Genomic DNA, 26,564 nt, shown 5'->3' with positions numbered 1-26,564 from the left:
CCACCTGTCTTTCAGTCTGTCTTTCGTATGACGATCAGGGCTATTGTGACTAAGTCGCTCAATATTTGAACTAGTTTGTCAAGCAAAGTTTTCTCACGAGTTAATGTGTCTCAATTAAAATTACACAGGTCATCGGAGATTTTTAAACAAACATTTACAAAATTTACGTATTACGTACTTATATTACTATATTTTTGTCAGAGTTACTTCAAACAGGACTTGATAGCCTTGTAAGCATTCCGTTTGTTTGTGTAAATAACAATAATCTTGGACGATGAAAGAAGTTAACAACTTAAGTTTTAAAACGTGTGGTAACTTTATAGTTAATCTATACAAATAAAAATGAATCGCAAAATATGTTGTTAATCGTAAAAATCGAAGACGGCCGGACCAATTCTAGTAATTTTTATTTATTTATTGAAAGATCGAAAAAAAATATTATTCCGGGAAAGCGACCAGCCTATGGGATTTCAGTAAAAAACCATTACAGCGAAACAAAGTTCCGGGGCAGCTAAAAAAATACATGTCTACTTGCTTATTTCCTAAATTATAGGATTCTGAATTTGTTCGTAGATATTGTTTAAGCAGTATTGTTAAACGGTTAATTTAACAGGTGTTATACGAAGGGCAGTGTAATGTAGACAGGTGGGCACAAACAGGAAGGAGACTCCGGATAGCCTAGAAGCAAGGTCGAAATATTTGTTACATTCGAGGTCATTAATCGGGCACTGTAATTAATCTACAAACCTAATTCAAAAAAATTAAGTCGCTTTATTAACTTAGTACTGTCTACCAAATTAAACATATTTTTTTTAGATTTTTTAGGTTGTGTTTATAATGCCAGACCGCGCGAGTGTTGGGCGTGTGTATACAAACTTCAGTTTTGGCTATGATTGTTTTATGGGCCACTTATTTAAAGTATCACTAAAAATAGCTTAGATGAATTTGTTACAAAACAATCAAGATGTTTTCAAAATAGTTTTGTTACTATCAGCGTGGTTCGATAATACATTATATAATGTAAAGACCGTCTGCTTTTACGTTATCATCTCAAAGAGAACATTTCAATTGGCCCGAAGGCCGCTTAGCCATGTGTTTCATATTATAACTAATATTTGAACGTATATTCTTCAATTCATAGTTTACCATTTGTAGCGAATGCAAAGTAATAAGTTTAATAAGTAAGTTTTAATTAAATATTTTAATCTATATAAATAAAAATGAATCCCAAATATGTCGCGCAAAACTTGAAGACGGCTGAACCAATGCGAGTATTTTTTTAAATTTATTCTTTGAACTGTGAAGAAGGTTTTTATACGGAGAAATTTTTTATTTAGGCATAAAAATAAAGCTTATTTTGAACTTCAATTATTGTGATCTCAGTATTTATAATAAATTTTTAAACCTAGTTTTATGTTTACAGTCTTGCATTCAGTCAGTTTAATTATTGTACATAATATAACATTTACATAATAATGTAGGATATGCGTTATATAACACGCTTAGAATGTCCCGGCATTTATCTAAACATACAATGCTGAAACATGAATCATATCCTATTTAAATAAAACCACACTAGCTATAACTATTAATAATTTATAATTACTGTCCTATAGTTCATAACTTCTAAGAAAACGTTTTAGTCGTCGTTTTCTATATATTTTTTCTTTTTATAAAAACTACCCTTATTTCGTACATTATTTACAGTATATCGTACTATATTTATTAAAAATATTAAATTACGTATATTTGATACGTGAACAAAGTTACACGGTTAATTGTCCTTCGTCCGAAATCATGACGAGCTAGTTCAATAGTATTATTTTTGTAATGTGTTTCAACTTTACAAGATATTCTGACCTATCGGCGCAAGCGCAGGGTGTGGATAAATTCTTTGAATCGTGTCACGTACAATACGCATATTGTCACGTTCCAGGATAGTGTGGCAGTGGCCTCAAATAGAAGTATACCCACGGCTAAGGACACCAAAAATTTGTTACTAGCTTTATTTAATATACCAGGTCATGTCTTATATAGGGATTCATACACTTAATAGAGCCTCGAGTTTGCTCTACTAATATATTTACTTTATCATCTCCATTTTTTAACTTAATAACGTACATATTCTTTAAAATGTTGAGTTCGTAAAGTTAAATTTCATCCGCATCACTTTGATGGTTGGTAATCTTCCTCCGTCCGCTTCACAAGGTATTTTCTTTTGCGTACTAGCGAACTGTGGCAACGACTCCCGTTACGACACGTCCTGTGAAATAGAGCCTCCAATTATTTAAAAAAAAGTATACTCCTCCCTCAGTGGTCGGCAACGTACCCACTGAAATGGTCGCCGTGGGCTATGATGCCCTTTTTTCCCAATAAACAAGACAGGTTTAGAAATAATAATATAGCGATGGTAAAAAACATAATTAATTTTCATGATCCTGTTAATAAATTAGAGACCATATTGTATTTAATTAGTATTTTTATAAAGGAAAACGTCAAGTTATAAGTCCTTCAAAGGTGTAAAGTTTTAATTTAGCTAAATGCTAATACGTTTTTCAACTTCCTATTATAAATAACGTTTTGTATGTTAATGATATCATCACTTGGACGACGTCCAATAGTACCTGTGCGTGCGGGGTACACACTGCGTGATTCGTAAACAAATCTCGCTTCACAAAAAGGGCGACACCGTGACTTCCGGTTGAAGAAGATGGGACACCGAAACTAATAAAGTTTTGAATTAATATGAATAACTGATTATTATAGGCAAACTAAAATACTAAGAAACTTGTATAACAAATTAAAAAGTGTAACTATATATATATATACTAATTAGGTTTCACTGGGTATATTAATCGATGGGCTGAAAAAATAAAATACAGCCTTCGAGAGCGATACAACGATTACGAGTATAGCGGTCATAAAATTTTGATACCATTTTTATAGTAAAATTTGTCTATTGCCTCCAAATAGACTTCATCGCAAAATTAGAGTAGGTAACTATATAAGAGGGTTCCTAGACTGGAGATTATACGTTGTGATGTCACGTCGAACATCGTTCTATTGCAATTAATAATAATGACTTTAAGTCCTTTTACTAGCTATTAACTATTAATTATTTGGCTGGCTTTCGCAATCCGTATGCACGCATGTCCGCTGGTGGTGCCCAGCACGTTCCCAGCAAAAAATATTCATTTGATCCATTCCTTTTTTTAAACACATTTGCTTGTGGAATTCTATGTAATTTTATTTCAAAGTTCTATTTTTACCGTTTCCTTCCTTTAACGTCGGATTTCATTTCATAGGAAGCCGAACTGACTCTAATGTTACTGGCTATTTTGAACTGAACGACTAATTAGGGATAATGAACGTTTGGGACAGAGGAATGGGTCTCAGCTGGGAGTTATTTGATGACATAAATGAATTACAATTCAACATTTGAGCCTTCGTTTGTAGCTTAATTGATGAATACTTATAGTTTACTCCATATTACTCATTTGAGAGGGCGGAGTTTAGTGTCCCTTATTTTTATTTTTATTTGTAAAGCAATTGTTACAGTAACCAGATATATGACGCTCTGTGAACTAACAAAAGCTGGTCTCAAAATATTTTCTAAACTAGTAAAGTGGGAACACATTTTTCAATTATATCTTTCCCCCAATATTTCCCACAAATGATTCAAAGGAATTGCATATGAATCACTTTGAGGATAATAAAGACGACACCAGGTATCTTTAGTATATTAATGATCTCATTCGAGACGTTTAGATATAATAAAAATGATAATTATTTATTTTTATACCCTCTTGATTAAAAGTTCAATGTTATCACCTTTTGGTTTTGTTTAAAAGTTACAGAAACGCGAAGTAGAAAAAAAAACATATTAATATATAACTACATAAAATGTTTAAAACAATATTTTTCGTTTAAAACAAAAATATTTAACATGACATTATGTAACAGTTGGTATTAATTATAAAAATAACCTCGATCATTGTTTAAACAAAACGTAAATTATCGGCAGTTTCAATATGATGCATCTACCGATAATTTAACGGATTGCTAAAGATTAATTGTACGCTACGTTTTTATGATTTTTTTTTGTACGAAACGGCCACCTGGAAGTTATATTTGCTATATATACAGTTGGGAAGGTAATTAATACGTGACATAGACATAAAATTTATTGCTAACGAAAAATACACAGAACCAAATAATAATAATAGTAATAATAATCAAAAAGGAAAAATAACATAAAAATATGGAGAATGAGGAATAAGGTACCTACATTTTAGTGTGTAATGCGTCTGCGATGTGGTTGTAACTGGACCTGGCTCAGCATTATGCAGCAGACGTGTTCCACAGCGCTGGTCATTCTGCCAGGGACCACAACAGTTAGTTTGGAGCCTCAGACGCAAAAATAAATAAATGTAACAATACCTAATAATAATAGCAAAATTAACAGTGTTAGTAAAGAAGTCTTTCAAGATTTGTGTATAATAATAATTTTTACTTAAACTGCTACATTACGAAACTTTTATTAATTTAATAATATAAATAGAATTGATTTTAATAAAGATGTGAAACTGAAATTCTATTTGCACGAACGTTTGGCCTTAAAACAGTCAATTGTTCTATTTGAGCTAACATTGCTGTTAGCCGGTAGTTTTGTAATAGATAAATGGCACGGAAGTTTCCGTACATCCGACAGGACTCCGTTCAAAGTTATCTAGTTGACCTGGTAGTTCCCTGTTTTGTCACTTTTGTAGTCGTAGAGATGTTGGTATGGTGAACGATCAGAAATTACTACAATTTTTTACACCTTACTGAAGATTTGATTCTCAAGTAATAATAATAAATTGTTGTAAAATATTTACAAATGTTGAATCTACAGTTTGGATTTTTTTATTCATGTTTTCATATTTGATATCGTAACTTCCTTCAGTGCCATTGATCTGAACCCCTTCACGGGTAAATCTCTTCCAGCCTTATCCAAATAACTTTCCATTCCCTTGTATCTATCCACATTTTTTTAGGACGGCCTCTTCTCCTTCTCCTTGGTCCTGTCCATATAGTTGTCCTTAAGTCCACCTTTTATCTGTAAATCTTGCTCAAAGCCCAGCCCATGCCACTTCTGATTTATAACGATTGATACCTAGGAAAGTATTTAATCTTTATAGAAAACCTTAATTTAATGTAATCTGAAAGCGATGCAATACTGTATGTTGGGTATATATTCAAAATAATCGCTGAGAATAAATCAACTATGATCTTTTCAGATATAAATGGATGCCAAAGTCATACAGTCATTTGTTTTTGTGACCAAAATAACCAGTACGAAACGTGATTGTGCGATTGTGTGTTAACTTATCGGATGCAGTGTTCAATTGTGACAAAAGTGAAAAAGTACAAGTGAATTTAATGTGAAGTCCAGAGAACTAGTGATTAACATAATAGTTTAAAACGTTTATATGGTCAGTATGATGTGGTTTAAACGTGACCCAAAGGTCCCAGAAAAAGTGGAGAATGGTTTGAACAGACTTCGACGGAAGAAGCCGTCGGTTCTTAAACCAACTCGCGAGTCGAGCGAGAGGGAAACATCCACGGAAAGTGATAAGGAAAAACGTCGATATTCTGATATATTAGATATGAAAGTGTCGATGGGTATGTATGTATTAATTGCACAAAGGGTTTTCCAGTTCTATATAGTTACCCTTAAGGTCTAAGGACATATTTAAAAAAAACATCGTCATTTAATAATTTCCCCACAATAGTTCCTGTGGTAAGCGACAAATTTAAATCTGAACTGGAGACACCTTGTATATTAGGTTTATTATTTTGAGGTTTTAGACGTTCTTATGCCACGAATATATTTTCAATGTTTGAATGAATTATAGAAAATGTTGAATCATTAACATAGAAGTCTGGTCCAGATTTTAATTCGAGTTTCAATGTCAGGGTGTCAGCGTGTCTGATGTCTGAATTCGCGCCTAGATACATTTTAATCACATGCTTACAATATGATTAATTTGCTAATATTAATTTAAATCTAATTAAAATCTAGTACAAATAGGCGCATACCTATCGATAAAACTTTTAAAAGCAGGTGCTTGTTGATACACGAATTTATCAATTACTTGACAATTGATAAATCATCTCCATAAATTATGTAAATATTTATTAGTTTAGAAAGATCATCTTACACCGTTATTTAAACATAAGATGTCTCAAGATATTTCGCTTGTAATTTAGTTTCTCCCAAGCGAAACAGCAGGCAACGTCTGTGCCGCGTCTGAAAAAACTCGGGGTTATTGACCTCTGTTTGAAGTTTAATTGAAATTAAGTTAATCCGTAGTGGACCCTCGCACAAGGCATCAATAAAGAATTCTATTGGACAAATAACATCTTAGAGCGGTCCAATAAGATTGCAGCCTAATCCTCTATTTAAAGAGGCCGTCAAATATTATTTAGGAACTTTTATAACATTTGCAAATCACACAAATATACAAATTAGATAATGATTAAAAAATACTAAAAATAATATTTGTAAAAAGTTGTTTCTCATTCATCTTATCAGTTCTTATCGAGAACGGAACATTAGATAGGATATATTATGTAATTTCAATATTATGTAGGTTTATTTGAGTAAACAATAGAGCGTGATTCAAATTAGACTATTACTAGCAGAGGTTCGCAAAACTGAGGGCCTTCTGAACATAACACTATACAATTCGGTATTAAGATTGAATTGAATTACTTTCAATAGGGCAAAACACTTTATTTTATTATTAGGTGAAAAGCCTTTTGTGTCTTCAAACGAAAATTGTGCCAATTGGCAATTGGAGGTGTATGATTTTACAACGTTGCGAACAGATTATAGATAAAGAAATATGCAATCTGGAAATACACAATAAATTTGAGGCTTTGCGTGAGATAATAAAAATATATACGTTTAACCTAATTTCCGACCCTCCTAGGCCACAATTTAGGTTAATCACAAGTAATTTATGATAGGTATTAAAAAGCTAGCAAATTTTACGTTGCTTTAAATATAAAAAAAATACAACGTTAAAAGTGCATATTCCACTAAAAGTCGGTTCTAATTTTATGTATTTTTATTGTAATCAGATCAAAAATATATTTCTATATTAAAATATAACAAAATAGTTTCAGTGACGCTTCCTTTATTGTTTTAGGATTGCTAACGTAATGTGCCCATTCATGCATACAAAGCAATCGATATTGAAGTGATGTTGTAATCGGTCATCTTTCGATGATATTGATTCAGAACGGGTTTAGATACTCGTAATTGGGTTTCGTAATTACTTACTCATTAATATTAAAATACATTACCAAAACTAGAAGAGAAAGCACGGCGCTTTCGCGATTACAAAACTGTTACTTTACTTACAAGGTGAACCTTTTTTGTCGCTAATCTCTAGAAAGCTTATTGTATGTTAATAGTGAATTTACAAAGATTTTAAATGATCTGTGAAAAGTGGGCTAGTTAACAACTAGTTTGTACCATTAACAAATCACGTAAAAACCTCACGAAAAACAATAGTGTGTGTATAGGAATTTAATAATATCGAACAAAATTCTATAATTACGGACTTTAAAATACATTGCGGGCTATTTATTTTGCATCACACCTACGTAGTTATAATACGTAGAACTCTGTATTTTTACATGACTCAAGTGCACATTATGTCATCAATATTTATAACGCATTTATAGCTTATCTTGTAATCACAATAAGATGGCTTTAACTTTTTATAAAGCTAATGTTATTCTTCGTGTAATTATTTTATAATGACATAATCACCATCATTTAAAAATCATGTTATTACACTTTTTTGTACTAGTTTGCTTAATGTGATAATAACGTTTATTGTCCTTCAATGCTTTTTATAATGAGTTTTTAAGTTACATATTAAATATAAAAAATATTAAACTTTGTGGTATATGAACGTCTCAGAAACCTTTCAATTATGACTGTTAATAATACATAAAACAATACATTCTTAGAACGACGAGACGAAAGCGACGAATCCCTGTACGAATCGGCGGATTGTCAAAGTGACGTCATCTCTGCGAGTGATGACGCACTTCCCAGGCTTGGAAAAACACCCACCATGAGTAAGGAGTCCTTAAAACTGGCCGTCACAGACGAAGAGGGCGAAACCAGAATAAAAAAGGGTCATAGAAAAACAATGTCTCTTTCTAATCCTCTTGAAATTGTTAAAACCCTTGGAGATGAATGGTTTGATCATAAAAAGGAAGATAAGAACTGTGATAGAAAGAAGTCCAGAGAAAGTCTTTGGAGCGAAGAAGATTCTTTACACGGTTCCCATATTAAACTGAATAATAGAAAGAACAGTAAGAAAGACGATAAGAATGAGGCAAAAGATGCCAAGCGAAAAAGTAGTAAAGGTTCTTCTGTATCAAGTTTTAATTTTCTGCGTCGCAAAAAGACTCCAACATCGATGAAACCTGTTGAAGACGTCGTAGAAGTTGATGGAACTATATCGCCAGATGAAATTCTTAAGACCAAACTATTTTTAGAAGAAGAGAAGAGGTTTGCTTCTATATCTGAAGCGGTACCAGTTGAATCAGATTCTGAAGATGAAGTTCCTACAAAGAAGGTTGAGCACAGAAGAAGATTAAGCCGTCAAACTTCAAGAAGCAAGAGTAAGGTGCGAGGCAAAAGTCAATCTGTAAAAGTAAATACGTTGAGGAAGTCCCATAGTGGAACGTTGAAAAAGGCTAAGAAAAAAAGTATAAAGGCGCCTATGAATAGGAGTCGGCAAGCGAGTATAGCAGAACCAAGTCCGATTGTTAAGAAGAAAAATTCGGATACTTCAAAGCCGAATTCGTGGCTCTTCAGCAACAGAGGTAAGTTCAATTTGGGTTATTTTATTCATATATAGCGACATAATATAATTTTAAAAATTATTGCTTAGATCGCGCTCGATAACATCCAAGCATCTGAATTTTAAAGGAAATAACTGTTACTCTCACTGAGTAATTAAAAGTGGATTTTACCGTTTCGAAATTATTTTGTAGAATATTTTTAATAAATATATTACGCACTGTTTAATATTAAATTTACATGTTAAAAGGTAACAAAATAATTCGTTAAAAACTCAAGGCGAGCAACGGTCAGGGTGATGATTTAAGACATGTTTTGGAGTCTTAACGATGATAATACTGTCCGTTACAAGATTTACACATTAAACATGATCTCAGAATTAATAGTATATTCTGAACACACAACGAACATAAAGAGTCATTAATTATTTAAAGATAACGTAAATTGCAACAGGAGTATGTATAATATATTTACAGTAGTTATGATCAGTGAATTTATCCTTGTTTTTATAGAAGGCAGGAGTTGGGCATATCTTCCCTTATTTACTCCGCGTCCTATAACCCTAGGATTCGTCCTAGAGCTCCCTCTCGTTCCCCTGTAGCATAACTTGCTCACAGAAGTATACCACTGCATTTCATATCTCATCACTTCCGACCATTTTTTCGATAAGAAGAAGAAGACTAGACCTAAATAAGTCTACCATCGTATTTCGATGCCCGGTAAAAAAACCGGTATACAGATCTTTTATCGGACACTAGTTTTAATGTCATCCATGCCATAAACGCCTTAATCCTTAGGGCCTTTTGATAAATTATATTTTCTAAACGTAATTGGACGTAAGTTACTTTCGTTAATCTCGGCTTGACCTTATGGACCAGTTCGCCTTGTAGGGTCTATCTCATCCGCGTTTGAGCTGACGTGCGCGCTTAGATATGTAGCTAATGGTATGATTGTAGTAATCTTAATAGAATTTTTTAATGGTCAACTTCTCGTAGATAATTTAATGCTGTCCCTCTTGTCTTATTTAATCTACGTTATACTCCTCTCCATCTACTGCCCAATAAAACACAAAAATTTTGTGATACTAATGTAATTCTTGTTAGTTCCATTCTAAACAAACAAAGCATTACATTTAGTTGAACCTAGCGAAGTTTCTGGTTGGCTTGGTTCGAAATTCTAAATATTATTACGTACCAGTAGAAATATAATTTGATCCTATATATTATATTACTAGGATTTGTGGTTAAATCTTAAAGCCTAATAGAATCGGCACATCAAAACCGAAACAAAGCCATACGTTATAGTCACATTGATATGCTCTCCTACATATCTGTCCTAGATTCCCATTGATATGTCAAAGAAGATGGATCGCTGATGCTAATGCTCTTGCATCCACAGAGTGACCGGGATTCTTGTTCACCCTTTTTCATTGAAATGCTATATAAACTTTTCCTATGGCATTATTTTTGGTGGTGTTTTCAAATCCACACAAATATTTGTTACTGCAGTATAAAAATGGATGCTTGATAGAAACTCAGTCAAGTTAATGTGACATTTTGTCAGTTTATTTGACATGGAGATAACTCTGGTTCTCGCATTGTATAGAACATCTGGCTAAATATTATTGTTACATTTTGGGTGTTTAACCTGTATTTTATTTAAATCGCCACCTGTATTACCAATTGCGTCAAATAAACGTTAATAAATTTTTTATGCCATCATGAACATTGATCGTTAATGAACCGTTTCGCGTTGCTTCAAATGTTATGTACGTGGATTTTATTATTGACGAGATTTATATTCAGCGCACGAGTTCTGGCTTAGTCATCGGATTTACTTCGAGGATATTCGATGTTAGAAGAAAATAATTTATATTAAACTGCTACATTTTTTACAAAGGCCGGCAACGAAATCGCGATGCCTTGAGTGTTCAGGGGCAGCGGTATCACTTTACGACAGACGAGCCTCCTGCCCTTTTGCGCTCTGTTCTAAGTATTAAAAAAAATAAACTCCATATAACTGCCTTTGCATCGAATAATAACAAAGGTAAGAATGACAGTAGGAAGTAATTATAATTTAATTAAGGTAGATTTGACTGAGTATGACCTTTGAATGTAATGCTTAAAAATAATTCGCTGAAGAGTAGCACGATTGTCCATATCATTATTCGGAATGGTTAGTGCAGTGACCACAAGCTGTTGAGGTCACCACGTCTGACCTTGTCTCTTCATAAACAGACATCTTGTATTCCTTTTTCCTTGTATAATTTTTCTTGATAGCAAATGAATTCCAATAATTTCTAATAATTTTTATGTTGATCATTCATAACAAATACAGGCCATTTGTTTTGGGATTTATTCCTTATGCCTATCATTCTGAAGTCTAAATAATCATCAGGGAAGAAGCGGAGACATGAATCACAAGCAAGGATTGCTATTTATACTCGCTTCCCGTCGCGTGTTGATGAAGCGATGTAGGACTCATGCGCAGCCGAAATGTAAGCTTCCGGTGCGCGGTTCTATGCTAACTTGTTTAAGCCGTGTTTGTTGTTTACTTTTAAGTTGTCTTGATTATTATTTAAGTATTTAGTTATACGACATTGTTGCTTAAAGTAGGCAAGTTGTAGGTAATTAACGTATACTACTCACATCTCTGGGCTAGTGCTCCCAAATGTATTTCTGATCAGCTTGATTCTCTCTCTCTACGCAGAGTCATTGCTTCTCTGCGTTTTCTACTAAGTGTACACTGGTGAGTTCTCTGAATAATTGTTTGGGTCGATCCCTTCTGCCTAGTTTCAACAGCGTACCAATTCAGCTGTATCAATTCAAAATTCCATCAATGTCACCTCGATGGCTGGAAGTATTAGCGAACTGTGGAATCGACTCCCGGTGGTCTTTCCTGAGAGATACGACCTGCAAATATTCTGGCCCCTGACCCATTCTTAGTAGGTGACTAAGAATGGGTCCGGGCTTGTGGTGAATACCCTTTTTGGGCGTCCCGTAGGCTTGTTTGCCCCTCTATTATATATTAAAAAATAGTTGAAAATTGCTTCTAGCGTTCTCTTATTTTCTCATAATGAGTGTAAAGATGAATGTGTAAGATTAGGTTTTTTAAAGAAACTTATTTGCGTAATGATCACATAACATTAGGGCAATTAATTCTTCAAAGAAACGCACATATGCTCACATAAAATGTTACGCATTTAAAAGTTACAATATCGGTGTTACGATCAAGTTATTAATTCGCTGAGATGCGCCTTGTTTCGTCGAATTGATATCGATCGCCCTGCGCTCGGACTCATATTTATTGCAATTTTATTGTGTCCGAATTAGCAGGATTATGGGTGATAACGGGCTACATGTTAGTGCTAAAAAATATTTTTAATCTATTGTTTTACGTTCGCAAATTTTTATTTTTTATTGAAATATAACTTTTGCAACAACAGTAATGAAACAATAAATGTTTAAAATTTAATCCCTAAATTTTTTTTGCCACTGGCTTTGTTGAGTAATTTGTAAGTGTAATGTTGATTACTTTTATTTATTTATTTAATTATTAGTAACTTTACAGCTAACATACATATTATAAAACAAAACACAGACAATACAGAAAGCTAAAATATATTACATAAATAAACAATGTATATGTAACAGAAGACAAGGAAGTTCATTAATGGACAAAAATATATTGAAATTTAAACTAAAGAAAACTGAAATTTAACAATTTTTAAAATTATGCTGTGAAGTTATAAATATATTTGAATGTTAAACTTCTTTCCTATATGGGAAAATACTAACGATAAAAAAAAATCAAATACATTTTCTAGTTAAATGACGTTTGTATTTCAATCGTTGGTATTAAACTGCTCGATTGTTTGCCAGTGAGGACAGTATCGTGCTTGCGCGGTGCGAGTGAACTGCTATCGCGATTCGCACATTTCATGATGTGCTGCCGTCTTTAGGACGTTGCCCCCCACTGGGATGTGCTACAAATGTGTTCTCTATGCTTCATAATATTTCGACCCATATAAGTCGCCACGTGTCTGAAATAAATATTTACTTTACGATAATTTAAAGAGGTCCCATTAGACGCCGCCAACTTCTTGCGACAAAGATATACTTTGTGCTTAAACGATGCACGAATCTTATAAATCGTGGTCAAATGAAATCCTTAATAAACCCTTATAAATAATCGAATTCCTGAAATGAATTATTATAATTGACGTCAATGAGCAAAGCACTAAGTTATTGGAGCAAATAAATTTAGGTTACGGCGATGCATTGCAGTGCACTCTGAATATTATGTTTGTAAACACGATTTCCTGTTGAAACAATAACTATATGCTAAACGGCTCCCGCTCATGGGTAATGGTCATGGAAGACAATGTTGGCTCTTTGTTGACAGTATTAGGCGTTGAATTAAAATACCATTTGACCATATTTTAAAATATCTATTTATAAAAATATAAAAATAAAAATGCTGTTTACCTTATTGAACTTATCCTTCACCAAGAACTTTGACCTACACTGAGAGAAGAAATTTATAACACTTGTGTTTACTGTTTTTTAACTTTATATGTAAAGTTTTAGATTTAATCTTTGAGATTTCTAATGTCTTAGTTTCATAGAAAAGTTAAGCATTCGGTTGTATAATTTCCGCGTTACGTAAATGGAAAATGAATAAAAAAAGTTGCCTTTTTAAAGTTTTGATTTATATTTGTAAATAATTATTGATATAGATGTACTTGATATTAATTCATTAAATGACAAAACGGCTATATGGTTCTGTGGTCACAATAAGATCTTCTTCAGAACGAAAAGAACTTTTAAAAAAAACCTAGATAAAGTTTATTTTAAGTTTTATGCATAAAATTATATTCAATTGCTTAATAAGAAAACCCATATCTTGCATGTTTATGAAGAATCGAATTAGGGTCGGTGACCGAAGTTGAGGGTGACGCTCGCGTGAGTCATCATTTTTGGTGCATCAATTAATGAGCTTTTTCTGCTCCCATGTGACGTAATGGGGAAACCGGTAGAGAAATTGATTTCGCCCCCTATTTTATTATTTATATACATTTATGTATTAAAAAAACTGCAATTAAGTAACAGTTACAACAGTAAAATAATCGATATTTGCCAAGATTTAGAAACACAATCCTTAAACCATTTAAGAAATAATTGTTAATTCCGTTGTGTATTTCAGATCTTGTCAAAAAGAGGTACTCTTTAACCCAGTTGTTAACTGACAATCCTAACTGATTTGTTACTTATTATCATAAAAAACTCGACCATATAATTAAGGGTGATTCTGAGTAGTCCTTAGTCTCACTTTAGTGTACCAATTAACTAAACTTTACCTTCAACTTTCCATCAATCGGTAATTAAAGCTTCTAAGTTCAAAAGCAAGAGCATTTGTTACTTGAAGGTTTTCCTAATTCGCGACGCTTAGATCATCGCTATTTATAGTGTTTCATTACCGTGACATAAGTGAGGATTTGTATACGCGGCTTTAAACATTTTGTTATTTCATTTTTTGACGTATTTTCAATATATTATGTTAAGAGGAATAAATAGAAATATATTTAATCGTTTTGCATGGAAGGAGAAGGTGTTCAATTGGGTACGGTTTTATAAAATGCTGTAGAATGTAAACCATATTTAACGATAGATGGCGCTGATTATAATTTTACTAAATTAATAATTCATCAATAATGCTAAGGCTATATATTGATATGTATGGTTGTGTGTTTCCAGGTGAATCAAGGCGTGAAGGCTCGACAGAAGAGCAATCAACTCCCGATATAGACAACGATGCTGGCGAAAGTAACGCCAAAGAAGTACCAGAGAAGGAGCACAAGTACGTATTTATGAGCCACATCTGGCTGTTACATAGTCATAAAGCTGTAGAGTTCACCACGATCTTCTTTGCAGTATTAACACTATATGAGGTTCATTATTGAGGAACGCTAGTCATAACATCACGATAACAATTAACGCGGGTAATATTGAACCACAACAGATATATATCTTGGTGTGGGTATAATCTATAATTATATATATCTTATCCACTATCCCCTTTCATTATAACTAAACTCCTAGAAGCTCATTCGTAGTTTGATTGCACGCCATCTACCGATAAGATTATTTAAGCGCATTTAGTTCTGAAATGTGGTGTGGGCGCTATTACCTAAAAGATGGCGTTAGCCTTAAACATTTATAAATTTGTCAGAAGTATTTTATTTTAGGTGCTATTTAAATACTTGCAAATGTTCAAGATTTATACTCAGTCCTGAAACTGTTTTATTGATATTTTTATACCGCAAGTTTGTATACAACCATCTTACTGAATAAATTGAATATATTTTCAAACGTGCAGCGCCATCTAATGTGTTCAAATGTAACAGTTAATATGTATAGTGTTTAAAATTTCAAACAGTTCGCGCAAATAATGTATACGGAGAACAGACAGCTTGATATATTGTTTCACGCCTTGTTAACTGTTTTCCTCTTTAGTTAGAAATTTCAGGTACCAATGTTGTTAGCGGCTTTTATCTGTTTCTGCTTTAAGTTTATTATTTTATAAACTTGTTGAAGTAAAATATTTGGTATTGGCTTTTATTAACATAACTTTTACACATTTAAATAAAACACTTTAACGGATTGAAGCTATGTATTATTATAAACTTATAATTATTTTATACCGTGGTCACCGTGACCACCCACACTGTAAAGCACGCGAAACGTCGGGAAAAATTTAAAATCATGTAAAATAATTATAAGTTTATAATAATACATAGCTTCAATCCGTTAAAAAAGTGTTTTCTTTAAATAAAATATTTGGGTTAAACAGCAGATTATATCAAAATATAAGTAAATGATATTAATTATGTGTTATAGCTGGCGGGGCTCGAGTGCGACATCGCGCGGTGTTAACCGAGCGGAGAGTTGTCGCGAGCGTGACGCGCCTAGGCGGGGCAAACATCGCAATGCTTCTGATCCTAACCGTCTCACCGCACATCCTAACCAGTGAGTTTTTTTCTTTACTATTTTAATCTAAACCTATCAGTGAAGCTTCTATAGTGTATTGACATTGGCGAGAATTTTTATGAAAAACTTTTGTAAATAGGTACTTTTGAAAATGTTATATATTACGACATTCACTAAAATTGAATTGAAATTATTCATGTTAGCATACGTTAATAGTGTCTGGATTCTCTGATTCCTTATTTATATCGGCAAGTAATACATAATTTTATTATGTACTATATATTAGATTAAATCGTTGTATGAGTGGAATGAGTGAATTGTGGGACATACACATTTCTGTTTGTTTTACGTTTTATCTTACAACTTATTTGTATCCAATTTCTGTATGGCTTTTCAGACAGCCACTTTGAATTTCAAAATTCCTTGAATTTCCAAATTAATATATCTCGAAGCAAACATTAACCTACCGTCTGCGAGTATTTCGCTTATTTTCACTATCAGAATTTAGATTTAAACTAGACATTATAAGAGCTTAACTGTCCAACATTTATTTTGATCTCTGTCGTGCTATAGGTTAGGTCGACTTTTAACCATTTTCGGTTACTTACAACAATTTCAGTTGATTTCGTAAATTTAACTTAGTTTTTGTATAGTCTAGCTCTTTGTTAATGAACGAGCTTTATGACTGCATTATTTAGTTTTATTCTGTGTGTATACTTTTATTTAGTAACTATTGTTACAGCAGTTATTTTAAGTATAATTTATTTTTCAACTGCAGTGATCTCTCGTAATCGTATTGAAGCAGACATATATCCGCCTTTCATTATAAAAGCTATCAGCTTTTAGTGTTTTACCGGGAGCCGATCTCGAGGTCTCCCTTGTTGGCAAGAGATATATAAATTTTAAAATATTTATATAGGTATATTTTCTACATCGAGCCTACAAATATAAAGCTCGCTTTTCTTTGAATACAGAATTTACCTTAATCGATAAGGTGCTGTAGAAAGGAAGTAATATTACAATACACTTTATTACAATGTGCAAAGGTTGATATTGCAAAATCACTCCCATTACAATATTTGATGAATGCGGGGCCGTTTTACTTTTATCCTGAAATGGTTAACTGAAGTTCTGTTACCAGAACTATTTTTATCATTATTTGCACTCGACATATTCTATTGAGCTCTCTTTCTTCCCCGGCACAGTAAGTCATGTCTAATTCCTGGTTAGAAATCTGTCTAAATACAGTCAAAATCTATTATAACGACATCGAAAGGACTACTCATATTTTTTCGTAAAAACCGATAGTCGTAACAGCTGATGACGTTGTCATTAAGTACGTAATACTTTTACCCGGGACATTTGATTTTAGTCAATATAACCGGTATGTTGTTCTAAACGATGTCTTTGTAAATGGACGTCGTGTACTAGAATAGTTTACAAGAATATAGAAAATAAAGTTGTCTTACAAAATAATAGGTCTACTTAAAGTTAATGCTGTTATGATTGCTCAAATATCAAAACTAAATCATTATGTACCAGTATATTTTAGCCTGGATTTCTTAGCAGCATAATTTCCTGTATTATAAACTAAATTGGGTGTCTTTTAAACTGGTCCGAAAGGCCAGTGTAAGTTGAACTCAATTTTTGAATAGCGGATGTCTCTTAAGGGTTCTACGTAAAACAGTTATACGTGAAACCGATTCAGGAATGTAAGGTGATTTCAGGCTTCAGCTTTCAGTCTCGCGTTGAACGCGATACGATTCGCGCGTACGTCGCGGAGTTTTAGTTAAATATTGTGAGTTTTATATTCAAACGTCGCTATTCAATATATCTAAATGCTGATGTATATGTTGATAGATTCATTAAAATCTTACAACAAACAAGCGATGCGTTGATTATCCTAGGGATGTCGTATTGTATCGTTATTTTGAATTTAAATTAATATTTCAGAAAAAAATGTAATAGGGTACACTAATAGATTTGTAACGATTTATCTATTATTATAGTATAGTAAATATTGTAACATATAGACGTATTATTAAGTAATATCCAAAAAACATACTATTAATCTATAATACCTTTTTACAAGCTAAAATTTAACGGTGATCTCTCTTATCTATCTATTTTTTTATATAACAAAACGGGAAGGAGATAGATGATAGGCTCGCTGGACCAAAATCTATTATCAAGGCCACACATTAGTTCTAGTGTGTAACTTGCTTATTTTCTTATGTGTAAAAGTTTGTCGGTGCGGCTATAGATATTATCTGATTCTCGATATTTTCACTGCATGTGCTAGGTCTCTGATATCGATAGTGTACACCACTAGCACGCCTCGCTGAAACAATAGCCCCGTTACACAATAGCGACGTTCAGCGTTGTTTTTATTTAACACTATACAAAGTGTAATACAATGTATCTAATATGAGATAGTTAATAATTAACAATATAAAGCAATTAATTTCGCTTTAATTGCTTAATTTCGTATAGATAACACTAATTCATGACCTGAATTTTCGTTTTATAAAGAATTCAATATATGCATTTACAAGTGTATATCGCATTTTGTGCGACAAAATATTAGATTTTTGATTTTTAAAATCATCAAATGTTCGCCTGTTATACTATTCAAAAATATTTCTTTTAAATATGTGATATTTAGAAGATTAGAATAACGTAATAAGATCGTAATAACTGTATGTATCTCCTTGTATTGTCCTGCGTCAGCTACATTGATTTGCTTCAACCGAGCGGTTTCCGCGTCTGCACCTGATAAGCGCTGTGGGAAAGCTTTGTGGAACTTCCGATTGAAACTGTGCTTTGAAACACTGTTTTGCAAACTAAAATGATATTCATAGTAAATTAAGTTTGCATAGTATTGCTATTAACTATTTAGTACCTGCTTTTTATATAGTTGCGTATAAAAGATTCTACGTACTAGTTGCAATACTAGAATAGCTTGCATATCCTTCTCGTTAATGAGATGAGGTTTTTAGTCGTGTATAATGAAACATTTTTTTTAAATATCTTGTTATGAGAAGTTTTTGCTATTTCATCAGTATGGAGTTCTCGTTATCAGCATAGATGTACATTATTAAAGAAAGAGAATAGATCTAGAGCAGTTCGTAAATCCATAAGCGGTTTTTCAAATGAAGTTAGTTATTCGGTAAAACGCAATGGTCGCGCGGTGCGCTATGCAGTGACGCCCTGGATCACCGCCAGGAGATTTACTTTGGTATAATTTAGAGGCTTGTGATGACGCGTTGGCGGAGACTGCTTAATCTTTCCTATTCTGACTACGTGAAAGGACAGAATTGGAATTAACTTTAACTAATATTCAAATTTGGATATACATATGTAATTTTACAGTTGACCTATTTATCAAACAAGTTATTCTTACCTTAATGTGACGAATGGGTCTGTCAGTCTAAAGTTCCAATTGAATACCCTTAGAAAAAAATTGAACATAATTAAATCAAAACTGAGGGCAACTGGCGGCCTTATCGCTTTCGAGCGATTTCTTTCAGACAACCACTGTTAGAAGAGAAAAAAATTATTAAATTAGAAAAGGTAGGCAAGAAGTGCAAAAATATATGTTATACACAGTAATTAAAACAAAACTAAACAGGAGCAAAAAAAAACTAAACCAAACAAAACAAAAATAACGATAATTAGGACTAAAGTTAGGGATACGATGTGGACATCTACCAATTAGTTGTCATATTTTAATTCCTAAATATTACTATAATGTAAGTCGACACTGTGGTAGACAGAAAAATCGTAACCAATTTAATTTCCACCATCAAATGCTGTATGTAAAATGTTATTAAGTATATAAAACCTTAATCTAACCCAAAAATTTACTTGTTACCAGGATAATTGATTTCCAATATAATCTAACACTTAATGAAAATATTAGTATATTTTACGACGATCTTGTTACCGTTTGAGGTTAGTTAGGTTGAGCTTCTATTTAGCTTCAGTTTTTTGCTATTAGCTTGTGTTTTTTTTTCATTGCTAGTTTGTAATGTTTGATTTAATATATAATTAATGCATGACGCCATATTTTCTTGTATATACATATTGTTTTAGGACTTATAAATAAAAAAATCGCCTCTCGCTTACCTTGTGAGCCTTTAAACTGTAATTTATCGCCAGTCCACTTGTATCGGTTTTATGAGTATGGGCGCCGTTCGATTGCGACGGAATTCGGGAAATATGTGATTCTCTTAATTTGTGTATATTGTTCCGGTCGTTTACCTTTACGAGATATAAATAGGTTTTAAAGTGTGCTTATTTTTTAAAATAACTAAAACGATTTAATGAAATTGTCGACCGTACTTAATGTTGAAATTTCTCTGAAATCAGTAAGTGATTTAAGTTGACTGCCTCTGAGATAAAATGAAACTCACCTTCTAAACCTCACTAGGTCCACCAGTTATGTATTAAAATGTTAGTTAATTTTGTTAGAAATTAACTTAATTTTTTTGTTATATTTCATAAAAGCTTGTCAAAAGATTTAATAGCAATTAAGATTGAGCAATATCAAACTCGTAGCTAAAAATAAAAGTAAATTATTTATTTCGGTTGAATGATTTTAATAGATTAATAATTTTAAATAACGTAAAACACGACTGATTCTTGCAAATAGAATTTATCTAGCAATGATTACATTTTTCATTCTGTTTTAATTAAAATTTATCTGAGATTTATTGATATTACACATAACTACACTAAAACTTATTGCAATGGACTATAAGCACCCCAAGAAGGTATCATTTTCAATTCAAATAGCTTTTACTTCTATTGTTTTTTTCAACGTCAGCATTGATATCATTATCTTTTGGCGATATACAAAAATCCCCAAAAGCTAAAGGATAACAAGAGTAGCATTTGACGTCAACACCAATGATATCATTATCTATGCTTTTTGTCAATGGCACTTATATACGATTTCACGTTGTAAATTGTAGAAATACTTATTTATGTTTGTAGAATTATCAAAAAAATATGACAAGTTTATTGAGTTATAGTTAATGTGTACCTTATGTAATAATGGTTATGATGGCACCGGTTTATATAGCCCCAAGGCCCTACATTTTTTTAAACTAAAGCATACATAGATTTAAAAAAGTTTTTTTAATTCAAAAATGGGCTCGACTCAACATTAAGTTGTCACCAACAACAAATTTTCATTGGGCCCAATAGTTACATAGTGAATAAAAACTTTGTAATAAACAAAAATACCTAATTTTTGTTGGAAAATCTCTCTTCCGAAGCATGTAATGTATCATGTAATTTAGTATTAACTTTATAATTGGTTTAGGTTATTTTAGCTTTTTCATTGCTAATTTAGATTTGCTTTCATGAAAGTAATATTCAGATACACGTAAAAGAAACTTGTAAAATATTCATTAAAGTAGAGATTATGCAGTCTAGACGGGGCCGGCTTCAATCATATCTAAAGTCCATTTTGACTCCTTTTTTGAGTTTTTTTTAAGTCTAGCAATATTTTTACGCTTTTGTTTCTTGGTTGTTCTTTTTGTTTCATTTTTGAACTCGCTGAAAAACTAGTTACTGTGCATGCTCTTTTAAGTGAAGCCTTTTTTATTCTTTATCACACTATAAATATTTGATCTACAGTGTATCCTGGGACAAGTAGGTCTCTTCTGTCCACACAGGCCGTGGTTTGCAGAATAATGTTTTAGGGAAATAAAATTTTGCTATTGAAACTTGTGTAAATATAAATGAGCTTGAATTAGTTTGGGAAAATTCCAGTAATCGCAAATCGTTGATGCTATATGTAGAATGAGCATTTTTAAACATTAAAAAGTAAATCCTTGTAATAACAAATTCCTTAGTCATACATTGGTTTGTAAATACATGCAGTGAGACCTATAAACCTCACTGCATATAGTTTTTATATATTTATATTTAATCTTTACAGTAATGAACTGGAGATATTACGGTATAGGTCTGAAGAGTGTGTGCCGTCATATTCTCAGTTACTATATAAAATATAGTTGAAAGCATATTTGAGGATTGACCATGATGAAAGAATTTTTCATTTGATATAATACGAATTTGGCCGTCAGCTGCTGAAATATATATCCGTTCAGATTTGAAATAACATTGAAAGTTTAAAATATTTTATTATATAGATCTTGTGTCTACAAGATAGAAATTTCGCCAAATTCTCAATTCTTTTGTTTTATATTCGACTGAACCTGCTTATTAAAATTTTCTTTCATTTTAATGAGTTAACTTTGTTCGAATATTTGTATCATGAATGATATTATTACGAAGTTTTCCATATGAATCATATCGAGGAAAACTTTGATGGCTTTTCGTAGCTCGGATGTTTTGTTTAGGAGTACGGGATTTCATCATATTATATAAATATAACCGAGTGAGTGGGTCATGGGCACATTGATGTTCAACTGTTTATATTATATAATAATATGTTTTAGATGTCAGAATTGAAGAGAAGATATATACCCTTTTAATAACCCAAAAGTTATAACCTAATGATAGAGATCATTTCATTATTAAATCAAAGTATCATATATTCTAAATTTGCCTGATGAGTTAAAGCTCAAATATTCTCTATGAATAGAATTCTTATTTACAAATTTTTAGAGATATTGACTCATTGCGGAAATACTAAGAAACGCAAATACTCGAGTGGACAATTAATTTTGGTGGAACAGGCCTGTCTCTTGGCAACTGAGTAGATGCATCATTCTAGCTAAATTTACGGAGCCAATTGATATGTTATGTCGCTCGACTCAGATTCATAAAAAAAACATTAATCGAATTACTATTCATAGGTCAATAGTTATAGTTTCGATTTGTTTATTTTAATAAAAATTGCTTAAGTTAGGGACGTAAATTATCATTTACCAGGTCCGTTAATCTGCTTCACTGACGAGTCCTTTAAAATTAGCAGCTAGGTATGAAATCTAGGTCGCAACATCTTAATAATCCAATAGAAGCTAATGAAAAGCAAGTGACAAGTAGGGTTGTTGCGAAACCCTCCCCAGTTGTGTAATGGGAGACGGCGCTGTAGGTCTTCCTTGTTAGGTCACGTTCTCCCACTTTACTAGCTTGCAATTTTTTCTTAAGATTTCGGAACTCCTGTTTAGATATCGTACTTAAGACCTATATTTAGAAGTTTATCTATTCATCAATTTTCTTTTATCTTAAAATTTAGACTGTTCAATTTATTATTTTAAAGGCGTCTTGAGAATATCATCAAATTTATAAGTAAATTTTTACTGTAATTGGTTTCATACATCTCCATTTATATTAAGTACGATTTATGATATTTATGAGATCGAGAAGAATAATATTTTGTAATAATTACTCTTAGGAAGTATTATCGATACACGAAATTTGGAACAAAAATTTTCGCAACCATAGCGCATATCGTGTCTAGAAGACTTCGTTTTACACTCCCATAAACTATAAACCAGGTAACGACTTATAAACCGAGTCATGAGCCTCATTGAGTTCCTAATATTAGCTAATAACATCTTTATGACTGGCTCTGAGGTTCCAAACATAGGCGTTTGGCGTACATAGGCGTAATAAGTATATACACCTGCCATTACTTGACATATGTTTGTTTTGTCTGTAAAGAGTATGACGTAGTTCAGTTACAGTCGGTCATGTTTGCAAACAATAATCTTCGCAATGGATCGTGTGTAACGATTCATGGCGCACCTACCATCGTTATTGGATGAAAACTTTCCAATGTGTGATGTCAGCACGGAGCTTTTATAATGGCATTAAATTCACAGTTGGAGCTTTAGACTGAGGTAAACAAGGATAGGAATTGAGGGCGTTTAGCTTGATTAAAAATACAACGACATCTGTATATAACGACTCTCATGTTTTGAACTGATCAGTCAGTCCGAGGTTAAATAGAAAAAAATTGTTGTATCAAATGCTGATCTTCTATTTGATTAAATATAAACAACGGGATGTCACAATAAGGATAACAGGCATTTGAAGTTTGGTTCGATGATTACTTTAAACTAGCGTTGATTGATAAAAAAAATAGTAACATAATGAAACATTTCTATATAAGTACTATATATAGAAGATTTATATATTGTATAAAGAGTGTGTTTGTTGTGTTTAAGTGGATTCGAGATCGTTTAGATTTGCTATGATATGAGTTTCTTTCAAAAATATTATTACAATTTTATATCAAAACTTATTTTTAAAAGTTTCAATTTTTTATATTTAAGACGTGTGTGTGTGTGACAGAACGTCTGTCAGGTCCGCTAGTATGATATATAAATCACGTCCTAAACTGTAATATTACAATTTTTTTTATTTAACAACATATAAAATATATCTGGTGAAATGTATCAGGGTAGCACGTAAGATTAGGAGCAGGATATAGTTCTTACTTGCGTTTTTAAAAGCTACTAAACAAATATATCTTTTCATTAATTAAATTGTTACTACTAAACTATTGTCTTCAGATATATATTTCTAATAAATTGCAGTTTCCTAATAAAGTGCACTTAGCGGAAGTCAGTTCCCGCCCTCGCTTATCATCGTTAGTCATTAGTCAGAATCGCAGCGCCCTTGCGAGCGGTCGTGTTGGGCGGACTCTTTATTTAAAAATTACGGTTGACTAATTATTTTCGACATTTTGTGGCTTGAAAACGGCGATTATATTGTAAATTTAAATAAGATTTCCTAATCTCAGATACTCTTATACTCTGAGAAATAATTGTCAAAGTAGTAAGGGTTAATTTAAATTTATATTAAATTAAAATAGTGATGAAAGAATAATTTCCCTTACATGTAATATTTCGTGCGTTAGAAATTTTTAAAATTCATGTTTGGATATTCGTTATAGGCAAAAATATTCAAAACGAAACTATATACAGCTTATCAACTAATTTTTTTTTATTCTAGATTTTGGTTGATATATATTCAATAATTCTTTTGTCTCTAGCTACTAGATTTTTCGAGGCGTTCATATTGAGTTAGATACGAGTAATCGTCGCCCACATACATTTGTATCAACTAGAAATCTTGATTTATAACATAAATGTTAGCCCTTATGCGGGTGCCAAATTACAAATGTTTGAGTGCCTTTGGGTGTCATTCCGTTTTGTGAGCTTAGTCCTAGTTTTGTCAGTATTTATTTGTTTTGAGGAACAATACATAAAATGAAATAGATATCTTAGCTATAATTTCTATTGAGTGCTTTCAAGTTTAGTAGTGCTATTATTGTAAAGTTATTATCTGCTCTTATTTGCTTATTATTTAAAAAAATAACAGACGTTTTAACATGTATTAGTAAGTATTGCTATCGAATACATATAGCTTAACAAAAATTTAACATTAACGACTAAACTCCAAAGGATGGAGGATATTAATAGTATTACAATTTATCCACTAATAGATAAAGTCTGACACATATTATTAGCTTATTTTACGACAAATAACATTATATAACGGATATTACTATCACTATGCACCTACAATGCAGTTGTATCTTGGGCTAAATTAATATTAATCATCTTTCGTAAAAAAAATCGTTCTAATTATCAATTATAAATTTAACAGCGTCTTAAAAATATATGTTATAATTGTTGATTGAAATGGTAGGAATTTATACAGGCTATCCCAAAACAGTGTTAAGTGGTGCTCCAGAGATAGAGCACCCTTAGAGGAACTCAGGCTAGTATTTAAGTAATAGAAGAGAAACAATTCAGATACAAAACATCGTAGAACATACATGGGTTATTCGGGTTCCTCTAAGGCTGCTCTATCTCTGGACCACCGCGTGACAATCTTTTTTGGGACAATTAAAAAGTATTTATCCTCCTGAAAAAGGACATTTTCATTAATAAAAATTTTTTTAATACATAGTATATTAATATTCGCCGTAATTATACATGTTCTTAATAAGTTTCCTGAAATACAGAGGCGAGTGATAATATAGTCCGAACCGTTTACGACGACATCGTTTAGAACATCATACCGGTTATATTTACCAAAATCATATGTCCCGGGACTTGACAACGTCATCGGCTGTTACGACTATCGGTTTTTACGACCAAATATGAGTAACCCTTCGATGTCGTTGCAATAGATTTTGACTTTAAAGAAATATCTTACCACTGTTTGTGATCGTCACGAGCTTTAAAACATAGTCTGCTATACTGAAAGAAAGAAGAGAAAAAAGTAGCTCAACATTACCTTTTATACGGCATTACGTAATTAATACGCCAGTATAAAAACTTAATTTCCTTATAAACATATATAAAGTGCTAACAGCTTCACGGATGCGAAATTACCATACAGTTATGGCTATAACTTGTTAATAAGCTATATATGGGACAAATAAGACATAGTAAAGTGTCTCCTCGAAGATTAATTTGTTTATAAATTTGCTTCCCGTTTTCTACTTTGTATTTGTAGAGCATCTAACTATCTATTACCTATGAAGTCTGTGAAGTAGTCATTTCTGTGTTCGTTTTATTGATCGGTTTTTTTAGGCGAGCTGCGGTGCCTAAATCACTTAAGCACATATTAGGCCGGAGTTGGTAGAGCGTAAGCACGAGGCCAATTAGTATTGTTTTTAATATTTGAAATACATTAACTATTCCACCAACTACTCACGTGAAGTATTTTCAAACCAATTTGACTTAGGGTCTTTTACCTGATCT

The 26,564-nt window shown here is 32.3% G+C and overlaps 1 protein-coding gene across 3 annotated transcripts in view; it reads left to right on the top strand.

The window, feature by feature from the left end:
* The window catches only part of LOC123717528 (rho guanine nucleotide exchange factor 11), a 115,119-nt gene that overhangs the window by 72,359 nt on the left and 16,196 nt on the right, over positions 1-26,564 (top strand). For all 3 annotated transcript variants that reach the window (XM_045673572.1, XM_045673573.1, XM_045673571.1), the window contains exons 22-23: positions 14,629-14,731; positions 15,772-15,900. In XM_045673572.1, coding sequence (XP_045529528.1) covers positions 14,629-14,731; positions 15,772-15,900 — 232 coding nt within the window. The remainder of the gene's footprint in view (positions 1-14,628; positions 14,732-15,771; positions 15,901-26,564) is intronic.

Source organism: Pieris brassicae, chromosome 12 (genome assembly GCF_905147105.1).
Source record: "Pieris brassicae chromosome 12, ilPieBrab1.1, whole genome shotgun sequence".
Lineage (NCBI taxonomy): Eukaryota > Metazoa > Arthropoda > Insecta > Lepidoptera > Pieridae > Pieris > Pieris brassicae.
This window is presented reverse-complemented; position numbering and strand designations above follow the sequence as displayed.